The sequence below is a fragment of the Phoenix dactylifera genome, unplaced genomic scaffold, assembly GCF_009389715.1.
Source record: "Phoenix dactylifera cultivar Barhee BC4 unplaced genomic scaffold, palm_55x_up_171113_PBpolish2nd_filt_p 000587F, whole genome shotgun sequence".
NCBI classification, from domain to species: Eukaryota; Viridiplantae; Streptophyta; class Magnoliopsida; order Arecales; family Arecaceae; genus Phoenix; species Phoenix dactylifera.
In genome coordinates, this window is record NW_024067987.1 from 178,133 (window position 1) to 193,485 (window position 15,353).

General features: G+C 35.8%; 1 protein-coding gene across 2 annotated transcripts; it reads left to right on the forward strand.

The window, feature by feature from the left end:
• The first annotated feature begins 611 nt into the window (after nucleotides 1-611).
• LOC120106644 (zinc finger protein ZOP1-like) lies at nucleotides 612-11,733 on the forward strand. 2 transcript variants are annotated; one of them, XM_039119642.1, is made up of 5 exons: nucleotides 612-1,078; nucleotides 9,697-9,897; nucleotides 10,182-10,293; nucleotides 10,879-10,989; nucleotides 11,141-11,733. In XM_039119642.1, the coding sequence occupies exons 1-5, from the start codon at nucleotides 755-757 to the stop codon at nucleotides 11,512-11,514; spliced, it is 1,122 nt and encodes a 373-aa protein (XP_038975570.1). In that variant the 5' UTR covers nucleotides 612-754; the 3' UTR covers nucleotides 11,515-11,733. The 2 variants fall into 2 exon arrangements, with proteins under 2 accessions (XP_038975570.1, XP_038975571.1); XM_039119643.1 differs by having other exon boundaries at nucleotides 10,894-10,989.
• Nucleotides 11,734-15,353: the final 3,620 nt, after the last annotated feature.

Sequence of the window (15,353 nt, forward strand, 5' to 3'; positions counted from 1 at the left end):
CTTAAAAGGTCTTATAATAGATGACTTGATTTTTTAGCCAAGAAGGCTTGATTTGAGTATCTTCAAAGCCTTAAGTATGTTAGTTTCGAGGACAAAATTATTTTAAGGGGAGAAAACATAGAGACCCATTTCACAGTGGGCCTGGTCCAGCTCGATTTGGCCTGGGCTGGCCGTTTGGGCCACTCAACATGCCGGCACGTGAGTTGGGGGAGGAAGACTCCCGATGGGAGTCTTCTTTCTTCCCGAGTCCAACGAGAAAAGGAGTATTCGAGTAATGAATTGTTAGAATATATATAATAACTATCATTTTCATTTGCATGATTTCTCTAAATATGATTTAATTTTCAAAATTTAAAATCTTTTCATCAATTTTCTCTCTAGAAGAGATTGTGCTGTCAAAATATGGTATTTTTGTTCAAGTAAATAATGAGCAGAGAAAATAGTAATATCATTCTTTCTATATCGCCCATTATTTTTCATTACAGCATCATTGTAGAGAAAATCGAGCCTGTTGGCCCACCTAGCCCGCTCCTCTGAGGCTCGTTGAAGTCCTAGCCTAAATGGCAACTTATAGGTCCGTTGGTCTGTAGGGAGAAGGAAAGAACCATAGAGGTCTTTTTAATTCGGACCGGAGAATGATGAGTTGTTATCGGCCATACTCAAGTGGACTTTTCAGTCTATTAATCCAATAGGAACTCAGTCCAAATCTTAGTAGATTATCCAAAGTCTGGAACGGTATGTTTTGAGGGAAATAATGGCAAGTTGTAATTGTTACGATAGCCAACCTTTTATTACAAGGGATATCAAACCGGTCCTTTCCGGTCCGGTCTGGTCCAAGTTCAAACAGAATGGGAACCGGTTTTCCTGCCTTCTAGACCTCTCGTTCCCCCTGTTTCCTCTATTATTATTATTATTTTACTTTTGTGATTTTGGAATTTTAAAACCCAGCTTTCAGCTAGGGTCAGATTCCCCCGAGCAAAACACCCAAGAGGCCCGCGATCCCGGATTACGACCCCTCAAAAGTCCTTCTTTTTCTCGCCAAAAGAAGAAGAGCTCAATCCTTACCAAGATGACAGAGGTGATCTTTCTCTCACGCTCTATCTTTGCATTTCGATTCATGCTATGCTCTGAATTAGGGTTTTCTTTTTGTGCCTCTTTGCCATTTGGATTCAATTATACGGCATTCTATAAAAGATTTGACTTCAACGTACTTCCTTTTTGCATGAATTGACGCACAGGAGTCTTGGAATTTGAACGTTTTAAGAATGGTCGATTAGATTAATTTTTTTTATGGTTAATCTATGATTAGTGGCCATAGGAATGACGAATTCTTTTGTTTAGTGGGATTAACTTCTTGTATGAATGTAAAAGAAGTGAAACTTTTGTCTGTGTTGGGTTTTTTGAAACATTTGTCCTACCGAAGACATATATTAGCTTTATAGTCCTCATTGCAATCTTTAATTCATTGCCTTGAAGAACGTAACTGTATTCAGCTCTTCAAATGAAATTCTAATGTATCTCAGAATCCATTAAAAGTATAAGAATTGTCAATCTCTATATTAGACGAGAACAAAGGCAGGATGATCTTCACTTCTGAGAGACTCTTGATTCGGTTGTAGTTGTCACCTTCTAGCTACGGAGATGAATACCTAATTATTCCTTTAATATCTGGTATGAAAAATAAAATATGTTGTTTATGTGTAAATTACTTATTTTACCACTATAAAGTGCCTAAGCTATGACACTTTATAATAAAAAGGAGAAAAACCCATCATCACTAAAATTTCTTTCCAAAGATTTTATGTGCCAGAGCATGTTATAGAAAAAACAATATAGACAAGGAGATTTGGCCAGAAGAGTAAAACTTGAAACAATTTTTACTGAGATAAAGATGCTAGCCAGTAGTTTGGATAAAAGAATTAGTTCCTATGAGAAAATGTCTTTGTTCTCAATGTTGGAAAAGTACAAAAATAGTACCAATTTAAAAGTTAGACATATCGGAAAAATAAAAAAATATAATACAAAAGAAAAATCTAGACATTAAAATCATTATGAACATGATTTTCTCAACCTTTTTAAGTAATGCGGAGAAAATATATTAATTTCAAGCTGAAACACTTTTATTTGGTCCAAATTATGCATAATGATATGGACTCAATAAGCATTACCAAAAAGGTGCCAACTTAACAAACTGGTAATGTCCTTGGTAGTTGGACCAAGAGATCAAAACCCCACCTTCACCAGGGTTTGGGGGTTTAGAGTTTTTTGGTGGAGGGCTTCCCTCGTTGTCTAGCTCATTGTTACATGCCCTTCTATGAAAAAAGAAATGAAATGAAAAGAAAAGAATAAAAAGAACCTGTTAGAAGTGCTTGTTTAGGCTGTTTGTCTCGATTAGAGATTTTTTTTTGTTGCGGAATCCCATAGTTTGCTTCTCAAATCACATTTATTAGTTCCTGGGTGTATCTTTATTGAGATTTAACCACTTACTTTGGAGTCCTGTTAGGTCCATCTCATTTCACCTTTTCCTCCCATCGTAGATTTTGTTGACCTGTTTCCTGGAGGTGTTTGACTATGTTTTTGATAGCTAATCCTTTTGAGTTTGCATCTCTTAGGTATCTTGCTTTCCTCTTGCTCTCCAACATATTGTTTTGGTCTCCAAACAACCAAACACACCATGATGTAGTGTGATGCTACCTCATGAGCAATTGTTACTTGTAACCAGATCTTTTGGTTAGTCACCCCTTCATGTTTATCTTGAGTTTCACATTAGGAGAGTCTACTTTGATGGATTATATATAGGGTCCATATCTTTGTTAATCATCAATATTTCCTCATCCATTTTTTGGCCTTTCCCAGATTCAACGAAAGTTAGACTATACTAACAAGTCTCTCTGAGGTGGGCTGTTAGCCTATAGGTCAAGCAAATGACTCAAATGAATATTAAAAGAAATCTTCCTTTTCCACAAATTTTATGTTGTCTTCAAGGGATAAAAGAAGGTACTGATAAGATGCAACAATTGCACCAGATGTGATAATTTTTTCTTTTTTTGAAGTATAATTTTGCATTCTTCTAGATTACTAGATTCCTTATTGATAATTTCATGGTCACACAGTTTTCTTGTGTTTCCACTACTATGACTTGTGGATCTTGTTCCAATTCTGCCACTTCCATTCCTTTAATGAGAAGGAATTTTGTCTTTAAATTTGTAGACGAAATGCTAAACAAATTCCTTTTGATCATATTTAGACAGGCCAAGATAGTGAACCTCTTTAGCTAGCAAATCCATGAGAGTGTTGGAGAGTCAATGGAAACCACATCTTCTGTCTTTGTTTCTTTGATCGAAGTTCTCTTCTTAAATTTGATCATTGGCTAAGAGGTTTCGAAAATAAATGCTGTTTTAGTAATTGTGTGGTTGGTAACAAATTGCCTCATGAGCAACAAATTCATTTATGATAACTCCACAAATCATTCACTCTAACCACCTTTAAAAGATTTTTTATTAATATTGGGTCTAACAAGACTTGTCAACTCAATACTTTACCACGTTTGAGTCAACTTGCTAGCAGACTGAGTTTTTTGCTTGTTGAAAATCATGCTCATATAACTCGAGAAAACCTATTTTAGTTGTTGAACATGAATTTTAGTATGTTTTGAAGGAGAGTAGAGTTGCCTGCTTCACCTTAAATGCTCTTCTGACAATACTTTAACACCTCTTTAAGAATTTTGTGGTGTTATGAGGTTGGATAAGTACTTATGGAAAACGAGTGTTCAGAAGTTTTCTAACCAAAGTGGTGGCAATTGATTGAAGTTTAACTTTCATGATCTAGTTTTTAGTTATTTTATTCTGGATCCAAAACCCTTGATTAAGCCTTCATCAATCCTGCTGAATAACTGTAGATTGACACTTCAGTTTACTTGTTTTGTATAATATATTAGTGCAGTTTTGTAAGCCAAATGATTGATTTTGAATACCTCATTTCCTTTAAATAGTCCTCTTCTTGTTTAATGCAAGATCAGCCACATGCTTGAATGCTCTGTCAAAGTCTCACTCTATTTTGCTACCTATACACATTCTCTTTATAACTTCTTTCCTTGATCTTGCTGCTGATGTAATTTTTGCTACCTTTACACAGTCTCACTCTATTTTGCTGCCTTTACACATTCTCTTTCTAACGTCTTTTGTTGATCTTGTCGCTGATGTAAATTTGTCCACCTTCTTAAGTAATGCAGGCCCTATTCTAGTACACTACATCCAACGTGATAATGCTTTTTGTTACTATGTTTAGAATTCAGTTTGATATTTGAGGCACCATGTTTTCCTTATTTGTGTGGATAGTACAAATCTTGCACTTATTTTTTTTTCTTTTGTTCACCTAGGTATACTTTATGCATCAAGAGTCTCATATTTCTTATATTTAATTTCTTATGGCTGGTTTAAAACTTGTTCGGACCTTCATTTGATATGATGCTTGTAAATTTGTCTTGTATAGTTTTCATGACATAATTTTATTTTTTGGCACCCTTTCTCAAAACATTATTACATGTTCAAGAAGACCCAAAAAGTCCTCAAATCCTTCTTTCTGCTGTTTTCTTCCTAGTTCTCTGACTAGTTCATTTTGACTCCTATGCACCTTAGAAATTGCACATTCCCATAAAAGTACACTTCTCCCTACACTCTTCAGTGAGGATTTTAAAACCACTGTATAAGCCTTACTGGTCACTGGCCGATATGGGACATACTGCAATACAGGGCCCACCAGGACACATGACTTGTACACTGTATGGTTAGGTAAAGGCTGTACATTCGACCATCATGGACCGTAAGTACTAAAGGTTTTTAAGTCCTTGCATGTTCAGGTTAGGCAACCTTTCTTCCTTTATTAACCTAGTAGCGTATTTGGATATACATGCTCTATTCACTTTCTTGGTAAAGATACCAAGCCTTCCTTATGGTTTGCCATATGTCCTTTCTAGGATGAAACTTTAAGCAGTAAAAAATTTGTTATTTGTATACTTGTCCAGATAGATGTCTTTTAATACCACATTCTATTCTCAGGGGCTTCTTGTACTATGGCTCTCATAAAGATAAATCATCGTGATGGACTTTCTTAGCTTTCTGTGCGTATTTTATCAAAATAAAATGGAAGTTCAATTCTATATAAAACAAAAATAAAACCGTTGTAGTCAAAGTTCGCCGAACTAGTACCGGGGCTCGTACCTGTTGGTGACTAGTTTGGCACAGTATAGGTCTATACCTTGCCGTTCTGGGGCTTACCAAAATGGAGGGAGGGAGGGGGAGGGAGATGGGGGGAGGGAGAGCAGGAGGAGGAGAGGACGAAGGAGAGAGAGGGAGAGAGGAGGGAAGAGAGACCGAGGAGACTCGATCTGTCAACGAGGAGCTTTGAGAGCTCCGAATACGGTGACGAAACTGAGAGAGAGGGAAAGAGAGAGGGAGAGAGAGGATGAGGATCTTTGAGCCATTGTCGGGGAGCTTCGAGAGCATCAGATTCAGCAATTAGATTGAGAGAGAGGATGAAGGCTTCCCTGGCCGGGGCCATCGTCATCGTTGTATGGTGGTGTTGTTGACTCGATTGGGATGGTGGCTTCAGGGATTAGGGTTTCTAAATCCAATTGAGAGGAGAAGCTTCGAGAGGGAGGGGCAAAGCGTTTATATCCCGAATTGAAATCTTGAACTGGTCTGGTTCAATATATCCTCGAACTGGCTGGTTCAGCATAGTTCGGCTAACCTTGGTTGCAGTGGTTGAGTAGTTGGCATCATACTTTAGGGATGTAAATAAAACTAAATATGTGACTAACATATTTCCAAAGGTCAATTAATAACTAAATACTGGTTAATAAAACTGTTTGGTTTGTCTAACACATTTCTAAATTTCAGTTAATAACAAATTACTAGTTAATAAACTTTCTGATGTGTCTAATGTATTTCTGGGATAGGATGTGTCTATTCAGAAAGACATGTATGTTTCTGGATGTGTGTGTTCAGAAAGACACTTATTAGTCTATTGAAGCCAAGTATCCACAGCCAAAAATGAGATGAACTTTGATACTTCTACCAATCACTGGTGAATCTCAGTGGTTTGATTTCGTTGGTGCAAAATGTAATCAAACATTTGGCTTCATTGTATCCTAGAGACTTATCACATATTCCCTTTTACAGACCAAATTGGTGGAATGAATAAAGCCTTAAGGAAAGTGGCAATGCTACACATCTTGAACCCTTTCCTTAAGAATTATTGATTTTTCTCTCATCTGATCACTTTGAGAGGATTCATAGTACCCATCATCAAACATCTTGCACTGTCAACCATTCAGATCATGCTGAGAGAACTCATAGTAGTCCTGGAATTGCTTGCTAAATCCACCAGTAAGATCATCCTGAGAGCACACAATACTCATCATGGAATGGCTTGGTAAATCAATCAAACATCTTGCACTGTCAACCATTCAGATCATGCTGAGAGAGCTCATAGTAGTCATGGAATTGCTTGCTAAGTCCGCCGGTAAGATCATCCTGAGAGCACACATAATACTCATCATGGAATGGCTTGCTAAATCTACCAGTCAGATCTTGCTGAGGAAACCCAGGAGGAAGCCATAGGCTAGAGCTATTAGTAAAGACTAGTGTGGGTGGAGCAACAATATTAAAACCTTGGAGTCCATTATTTTCATTGGAGTGGTACTCCTTGACTCCCAATTTTGATGACCTGATTGTAAAGGGCTTGATAATTTGACAATTCTAGAATTTGGCAGTGCATGGATTGTTTGGCTTCCTTACTAGCCTGCCAAGTACATCAGTCAGATCATGTTGAGAAAACCTATAGTACTTATCATCAAATATCCTACCAAGTCCACCAGTCTAATCATTTTTAGATAATTCATAGTGCTCACCGTTGAATTGTCTGCTAACTCCACTAGTTAGATCTTGCTGAGGAAACCCATGAGGATGCTGTATGCTTGAGCTATCACTGAAGCCATGTGTGGGTAGAGGGCTGATCCAAAACCTTGGATTCAAATTAAAATGGAAATCCAATTTCATATAAAATAATGGTTGAGAGTTCAGCATCTTACCCTGAGCTAGCTTATTCGGTTTCTTACAAAGGTAATTAACCAGATTGATTTATTTAAAATTATTTTAAAAATTTAAATTTAAAATATCAATTAATAAAACTCTCTGGTTTGTCTAGCGCATTTCTAAATTTTAATTAATAAAACTAATATCAATTAATAAAATTGTCTGATGTGTCTAATGTATTTCTAAATATTAATTAATAAAACTATCTAATATGTCAAATGTATTTTTGAGATGGGATGTGTCTATTCAAAACGGTGTATGTATCTTGACATGTCTATTCAAAAAGACATGTATTAGTTATTAGTCTATTTAAGCCAAGTATACACAGCCTGAAAATGAGATCAATTTTGATAATTCTGTCGATCAGCGGTGAATGCTTAGTGGTTTGATTTCGTTGGTGCTCGATGTAGTCAAACACTAGGTGTCATTGCATCCTAGAGCCTTATTGCATGTTCCCTTCTGCACACCAGATTACTGGGGGTAAATAAAGCTTTAAGGAAAGTGGCAGTGCTACATGCCTTGATGCCTTTCTTTAAGAATATCTGATTTTTTTCCCATATGATCCAACATTCCCCTTTCAACTGTAAGTGTTTTCATTCATCAAATCCTTTCCCCTTCGTTTCCCTTCCTATTGCTCTTGCATCTTCTTGAACCTTTCTCCTTTGACCTTTTAGTGCCTGCTTATCATTGTATTCAGGAGTTTCTTCTTCAATCTATCCGTGTCCAAACATCTTTTATATTCTCCTAACTCTTGATGTCTGTTTAGAAGGTTCCTTTTCTGCTGATGCTTCCTTCAATGTTCTGCTGCAGCCTTCACATCTTAAGTATATACATCGTTACGACTATGACTGCGGGCATGCAACACTAATTGCTGTGGATTTTTGTTCAATTTGTTTTGTTTCCTAGTGTCTTTTTTAGCTCCATCATGCGTTTTGTTTCCTAGTGTCTTTTTTAGCTCCATCATGCATGATCATGAGTGGTATAATTTATAGAGGGGAAAGGAAACATGGGTAGCAAGCTTCAAGCTGTTTAGCAACCCCGTACTTGGGATCATGTTCCTCAATGAATGAGTGGTACTCATATGCCATAAATGGGTCAAGAGAAGTCAATGTTAGGATTTGCTATAATGTCCCAGTAGGAGACTATAAATCTCTTTCTTTATGTGGTTTTACTCAGGATAGTTCATTAGATTACAATGAGTTCTTTGCCCTTGTAATGACAATGACTACTATTCATGCAGCAGTACTGGTGCTACTTGTGATTAGTTTCCGTAGGAGGTGGATGTGAACAGTCATCTTTTTGGTGTTCTATTAGAAGTCTACACGCAACTTTTGGCCTTTACACTATTCCTGTTGTTCCTGTTGCACCTACTGTAGTTCCATGGGCTTAAACAGGTCCTTTATGTTTTGTTTAGCACATCCAAAGCACCGTCCTATGTCTTAAGTTTATCTAGAACCATTGTTGTACTCTCCTTATTTTTTGCTGTGAAGATTGCTTTCTATGGAGGTACTTACTATCACCATAGATTCCATGTTTGTCTATTTCTTTTGTTTATCCCTGTTACCTTGATCAGACTCTAAGTGAGGTTTCATTCTATGCTGGTCCTTTTTAGTTAACTATCTTTTAGCTGAACATTGTTTTTAAATGTCCACAATATATTTTCATCAATTACCTGCTCATGAGTTGTCCAGTTTGTAAACTTTGTATCTTCATTAGTTTTTATCTCCCATCTTTATCATTCATTTTATTCTAGTTCATACTTACACTGGTACTGCTTGGGTTCGTAATCTTGTCAAGTATTTCTGCCATTTGTTTCTCTATCATCCTTGATGATAACAAACTTCATCTTGTCATTTTTTTCCTTAATAATCTACATATCAATTGACACATCATCATATATGATAGAGGCATGCTTACATTTAAAGTAATACTTTGGAACCATTTATTATTGTTAATAGGTATACGTTGCTTTAGTTTTATGCTATGGTTGTTATTAAAAAGCCTTAATAGTTTGCTAGATTAGGTTCCTCATTTGTAGTTTTGTGATGGTCTTTCTTTTCCATCTATATCCTGGTTCAATCATGGTTCTTTAGTCCTTGGAAGTAGTGATTGCTAATTTATGGTGTCGGACCTGTTTCATAACTTCATCATTGCTCCTTTTGCTCCCATTCATTGAGCAACACAAAGTATTTTTCGCTCCCTTTACAGATTTCTTTTGTGACTTCACTTTTATTTCTGTTGTTAGCTTGTAATTTTAATTTTGCTAGGACATTTATGGTGAGTTCATCCTTGATGTTCTTCACTAATGCTTTTCATTGCCTGTCTTTGCTTCTTGTTTAACCTTTTCCTCAGATGGTTTTAGGCTCTTAATTTACTAATAATGTAATTTTACTTATTTGATTCTTGCTTCTTCATCATCATATGTGATCAGTTTTCTGGCTAGTATTTCCTGTCAATTATTTTTGACTTCTATTTCGTAGCTTGAGCTAACTACTAAATTCCATGTAATGTCTTCAACTTTATATTTTTATGCTTCTGTCTGTGTCAGCTTTAGAGAGGGAGTTCTTCCCTATTAACTGTTCCTTTTGTATGCATATTACAGTATTGGGTGAGTCAGGGAAATAAATGGTGCGACTTCTGCAAGATCTATATATCCAACAATCCCTTGACCATCAGAACCCATGAACTTGGTCAACGTCATAAGGACAATGTCGCTAAGAGGCTGGCTTCTATGAGAAAGGAAAGTGCTGCCAAAGAGAAGGAACAGAAAGAAGCTGCCCGAGCCCTTGAGCAAATAGAAGCTGTAAGCTTTGGGTGATCCATAAGAGAGAGTTTTTTGAGTTCTTCTTAGATTGCATTAGATTGCATGCTTTTGATTGGTCAGAGAAAATATTGCCTGTTTAGTTATGTAAAGTAGCTTGCTTGTTGCGGAACAAAAAGAAAGTTATAATAATGTTCCAAGTGCAAATTTTTGCTTAAAGATCCATCATTAACTACTGCAATTATTTTTATGTAGAACATTCAGAATAGAGCAATTGTTTGAAATGCTATTGCTATTTTCTTTTCTTGTCTGAAAATTTTCTGCAGAAAGCTAAACGCAGTTATCAGAAGGATTTAGCAACTTTCAAGGAAGCTGCGAAATCTGCTAACCATGCATTAGAGTCCAATGATGCTGCATGTTCAGCAGCAACTAGAGATGGTAATGTAACCTTTTGTTTTTTGTCTATTTCTAATAATAAGTTAAAGCCCTAGTAATTTACCATGACATATTGGGGGGAGTTTATTGTTTTAAAACACAGATCACTACCACTTGCACAGCACGTAATGGGAAAAAAAGCTTGCCTTCTTCTCTTAACGCCCACCATTATTGTAGGGTATCTTAGGGGTTTCTCCTTCACGAGCTTAAATCATTACATGGTAGGTTTTCCTACCTCCCAACTGTCTTTTTATTTCATGGTCGGCTGTTCTCCTCCCCAGAGTTATGTTGCTGTGTATTGGCACCACTCTATATTGTTGACTTTAGTTCAGTTAGAGGCTGTTGACTCTATAAATTTTTATTATTTATAGTTTCATCCATTAAAGCCATATCAATTAGATAAGTTTCAAGGCTTTAGTTATATTACTTCCTAGTTAAAGCTGCTGCTAGTAGATGTTACAAACAACTTATTATCTTCCCTTCATGTTATTAAGTAGATATCAGTAGTGATGATATATTTGCAAAACCAATCTCGTAAGTGACACTTGTCCTGCTGGCTTGCTATTGGCAGTAATACACTTAAAACAGGTTTTCTGGTTGCAGAGTGGGAGTATGATGCTACTTCAGGATATTACTACAACGAAGCTAATGGGTTTCACCATGATCCAAACTCGGGTTTATATTATTCTAGTAATTTGGGTATTAAAATCACAACTGAGCTTGCTTTCAATTTTCTTTAAATATTTGAAGGTTCATTTTTTTTCATTATCATTTTAATCCTTGACCTAAATACTGTTTTTTTCTCTTAATTCTAACGATAATTTTTGTTGCAATGATGTTGCGGAAAAAGGGAAGTGGGTTACACAGGAAGAGGCATTTAAATCTTCTCAAGTTTCAAGACCTGATATGGGCCATTTATATGAATCTAAAAGTGACAAACTTACTTCAAAGACATCACAGACTAAACCTGTTGCTGAAGTTGGTGCTGCTTCCAAATATAAAGGTGGCCCAGCTCCAGGACCGGTCATTTCAACATCTCTAAATCCTATGCGAACCGTTAAAGGTGCTCCATCGTCACTTGCTATTAATAAGAGAAAAAGAGGGGATGAGAAGACAAAGGCGATGACCAAAGAGGAAGAAGCTGCTCTTAAAGCAAGGGAGGCTGCAAGACAGAGAGTGGAGAAAAGGGAGGCACCGTTATTGGGCCTCTATAGGTCATACTGATTTGCTGGTGCAGGAAAATACCTGTTAATACTTATTAGAGTGAATCGAAAGTATGCCCTCAAAATAATATTGACCTATTCTCCTAAATGAAGCTGATCAGAAGTGTATGATGACTTTTCCAGTTATGTTAAAACTTGCATTGCATTTATATTTCTCTTAAATGTGTTTTGTCTATGTTTCTTAAGGAGAATACATTTATTCTGAATGACGATATATGTTGTGAAAATGTTTGCATGGTAACTTGCAATGCTTTTTTTGTCCTCTTTTGACAAAATATTCAGATTTACCTGAAGAATTCAAATGTTTTTAGGTACTGGGGGAGTATGGTTGGCCATCCACACCATATCACACCATAGCAACAAGGGATATCGATTCCTATGCCATGGTGCAGCCAATTTGTGCCTGTACTGCATATTTTGGCATCCATTTTTGTTTTTTGTTTTTGTTTTTTTTCTTGTCTTTTATTGTTTCAATGCTATTTGTTTTGCCAAGTATATTGGATTCTTGACTAGGATGCCATGGTCACATGTTCTGATTTTTTTTTTTTTTGTTGCCTGTTTATTACATAATGTCACATAACTTGCAATCAAAAGTACATGCATTAACAATTGAAACATAATTAAGTTACTAGAAGTCATGGGGCCAATAAAGGATAACAACTATTATCAAGATTCAGATGAAAGTCTTACTACTAGGGCTCATTGGACAAGTGAACTAAAGAAAGTTTACATTCGTCATATTTTTGAACAAGAATAAGCATGTTCTGTGATGGTAATGTAGTCCCTCATGTCAATACGAAAAGGAATGCTTGGAGTGCTTGGCAAGTTCATTGGTAGGGTTAGTCCCATCATTGATTTTTTCGGACAAAAAAAGAAAAGAAAAAAAAGGGAGGCCTTTAGCTAAAGCTTGTCTAGTTGAGTTCCAATTTCGTGATTCCTCATTTTTCTCACCTCCATAGTTTCTTTTTGGTAGGACTGAAATCGGATCGGATACTAGTATATCCATATTAATATTTGTTTTGTTTGACAGATATAAATATGGATGTTAGTCGAATGCAAAAATTTATAGCTACATTTGTTTTAAACGGATAGAAATACAAATCGTATACTAAAAGTATCGGACAATTAAACTTTATAACCATATAATTAAATATATATTACTAAGTGGATAATAAATCAAATTAATAACATGTCAATATAGTCATTTATTTTTTTTAAAAGTTCATAAGTGCTATATTAAATTAAATAGGGTTACAAATGGAATCGGATACAGATAATTATCTATCCATATCCATATCCTTTTTTTTTTTGACAGATATGGATATAAATACGAATATTAGTCGGATACTCAAATTTCTATCTATATCTAGATAGATTTGGATACGAAAGTGGATCTGGATAAATATTATCCGATCCATTTTCACCCTTACTCTCTAGATTGTTCCACCTTCAAACAGGGGAAAATACCAGTTTGGGCCCACTCTACCCTCACTTGGCATGATTGGGGAGCTTGAGCCCAATTCAAGCTAAACCAAGGTGCACCAGCCAGGTACCTGCACTCAGCCGGTACAGAGCTGGTATTGCTAAGATTTCAATCATGAAGCTGTTGTTCCTCAGCATTTATATAGTAGAATAGAAAAACTTTAGGGTGCGTTTGGTTCGTGACCAAATTGGAATCGGAATCGGAATTGAAATTGCCATTAGAATCAGAATGGATTGGAATAAAAATTAAAATAGTCATATTCCTAAATGTATTTGGTTTATGACTGGAATTGAAATAGAATTCAAATACTAGAGGAGAGTCAGAATTGCCTCCTTGAACTAAATGGCTGGAATGAGACTCACTCATTTCTATTCCCATTTGAGAGTCCAACTCCTCCCACCCAAATATCCCTTTTGCTCTAATAGAGTGCAATGTATAACATCAATTTAAGCTGAGTAATGTTGCGGGCACCATAAATTTGCTATTGAATTCTGTCTCAAGCCTCCCTCGTGGTGCCTAATCCGCAGCATACTTCAGTAAGATTCAAGTAATAAAAATTGAGGGAATGCAATCCAAGTCATTCACGGCAACAAATTTTTGTCAAGGCACCATGACTATAACCATAAATATTGAGCTTTTCCCAACCATTTGAGATTGGCTTTATGAGTCCTGATTGACCATGTAATTTGCATTAATACCTTGATGCCGGCCTATGATTTGTTAAAGTCCTATCAAAAAAAAAAAAAAAAAACGAATTTGGGCTTGAGTTGTTTGATCATTTTGCACTGGACGAGCCTTGGACTAATTATTATTAAAAAATCAATGACAGAGGTGAGAAGAAGTAGAAAAAAGTTCCACAGATGCCTCATGTTTCTTTTAATTATATGTCACTTTTCAATGCCATGTAGCAAGAACATAGGCATGGATACTGAATAAATAATATTAATGAGGTGCTAACAGGTTTACTACATTATTAATAACTTGTTATTGAAAACATAGTAGTCCATTAATACCATGTAGTTTTATTCGAAATATTTCTTAGCAAAAAAGGAAAAAAAAAAAAAACAATGAAGCCTCTCATGCTAGAAGGTAGTGAAGTCTGATCAAGTGTTTCTTCCCATGAAAGAGCATCCAAGCATTACATAAGAGTTAATGCTGGGAGCAGTAAGCTTATTAAGAAACCCATAGGCATGAGTGAGATGAGAAACAAATGAAAGAACAGTAAGAGAAAACATATGAATAATTCTGAAGAAAAAGGTCTCGTGTACTTATTCCTTGCAGATGAACAAATTGCATGTGTTCCCATTAGGTTTCAAATATGATCAACATGAGGAACGCAACTTTGATGCAATAAGTAATTCAGATCTCTTTTCAATAAAATTTGCTTTTTGTCACAATACCTGATCCTTTTTTCGCCTACTTAAATTACTCTTATGATATTTTTGCCCATGTAATATCACTTTATCTGCATCATATTTGAGCTTTAGTTTTTCATCTTTATTTAGAAAATAAATAAATAAATAAATCCCTCTTTACTCAACAAATAAATTGGTTTGCCACATCATGCTATCTTTATTGAAATTATAAAGCAAAAGTATGCCATGAAGAGTTTAAGGATTATCATTTTCTTTTTTAAAAATATGAGGTCCTGTGCAACCTATGTTTAATATCACATAGATTATGTGCTGGGAAGATCTTATGTTGTACAAGACCAAAGAATCAAAACAATAACTTCTGCTACTCTTTGGTGAGGTCTTAAATTGCTACAAATAGTATCATAATTGATCAGGCTAATCGCCCAGATGTGACTAGAGGATACAATATCATAGGCTTATTTGGAGCTGACCATGGGATGCTAGTAGTATGTCTAATTGGATTTGATTGGATTTAGACTCTTAGCCTGATAAAGATGTTAGGATTTAAAGAAAAGCAATGTAAGGATCCATATGAGCATATGTTTAAGCCCATAATAGTTGTGCATTGGAAAGATATTGGATACTTATTCAAGACCAAACAACCTAAATAACGACTTTTAGTTAGACTTTTTTAAATGTGCTCCTAATCAACAAAAAGAATAATTTAGATCAATGAGAAATATCCTTATGTTTTCCCCCCTTTTTTTTTGTGCACAATGACGTGTCTACACGTGCGCGTGTGCTTGCGCACGCATGTCCATGCGTGTCTGTATGCATGCCTATATACGTGATGGAGATATGGATAAGATACAGTGATAGATAGAGTGTCAGGAAATTTAGAGCGAGAGGTTTGATAAAGATATGGACCAGGTAGTATAGGATGTGGATTTGTGACATAAGATTATTCAAGGTCCTCGTTATGTCCAATTTTTTTTACATTAT

Excerpts from the sequence above, each read along its gene's own strand:
- LOC120106644 (XM_039119642.1), top strand. The coding sequence starts at position 755 with ATGGCAAGTTGTAATTGTTACGATAGCCAACCTTTTATTACAAGGGAT. Across the intron at positions 10,294-10,878 it reads TTCAGCAGCAACTAGAGATG|GTTTTCTGGTTGCAGAGTGG; the intron begins GTAATGTAACCT and ends CACTTAAAACAG. Across the intron at positions 10,990-11,140 it reads ATATTATTCTAGTAATTTGG|GGAAGTGGGTTACACAGGAA; the intron begins GTATTAAAATCA and ends TTGCGGAAAAAG.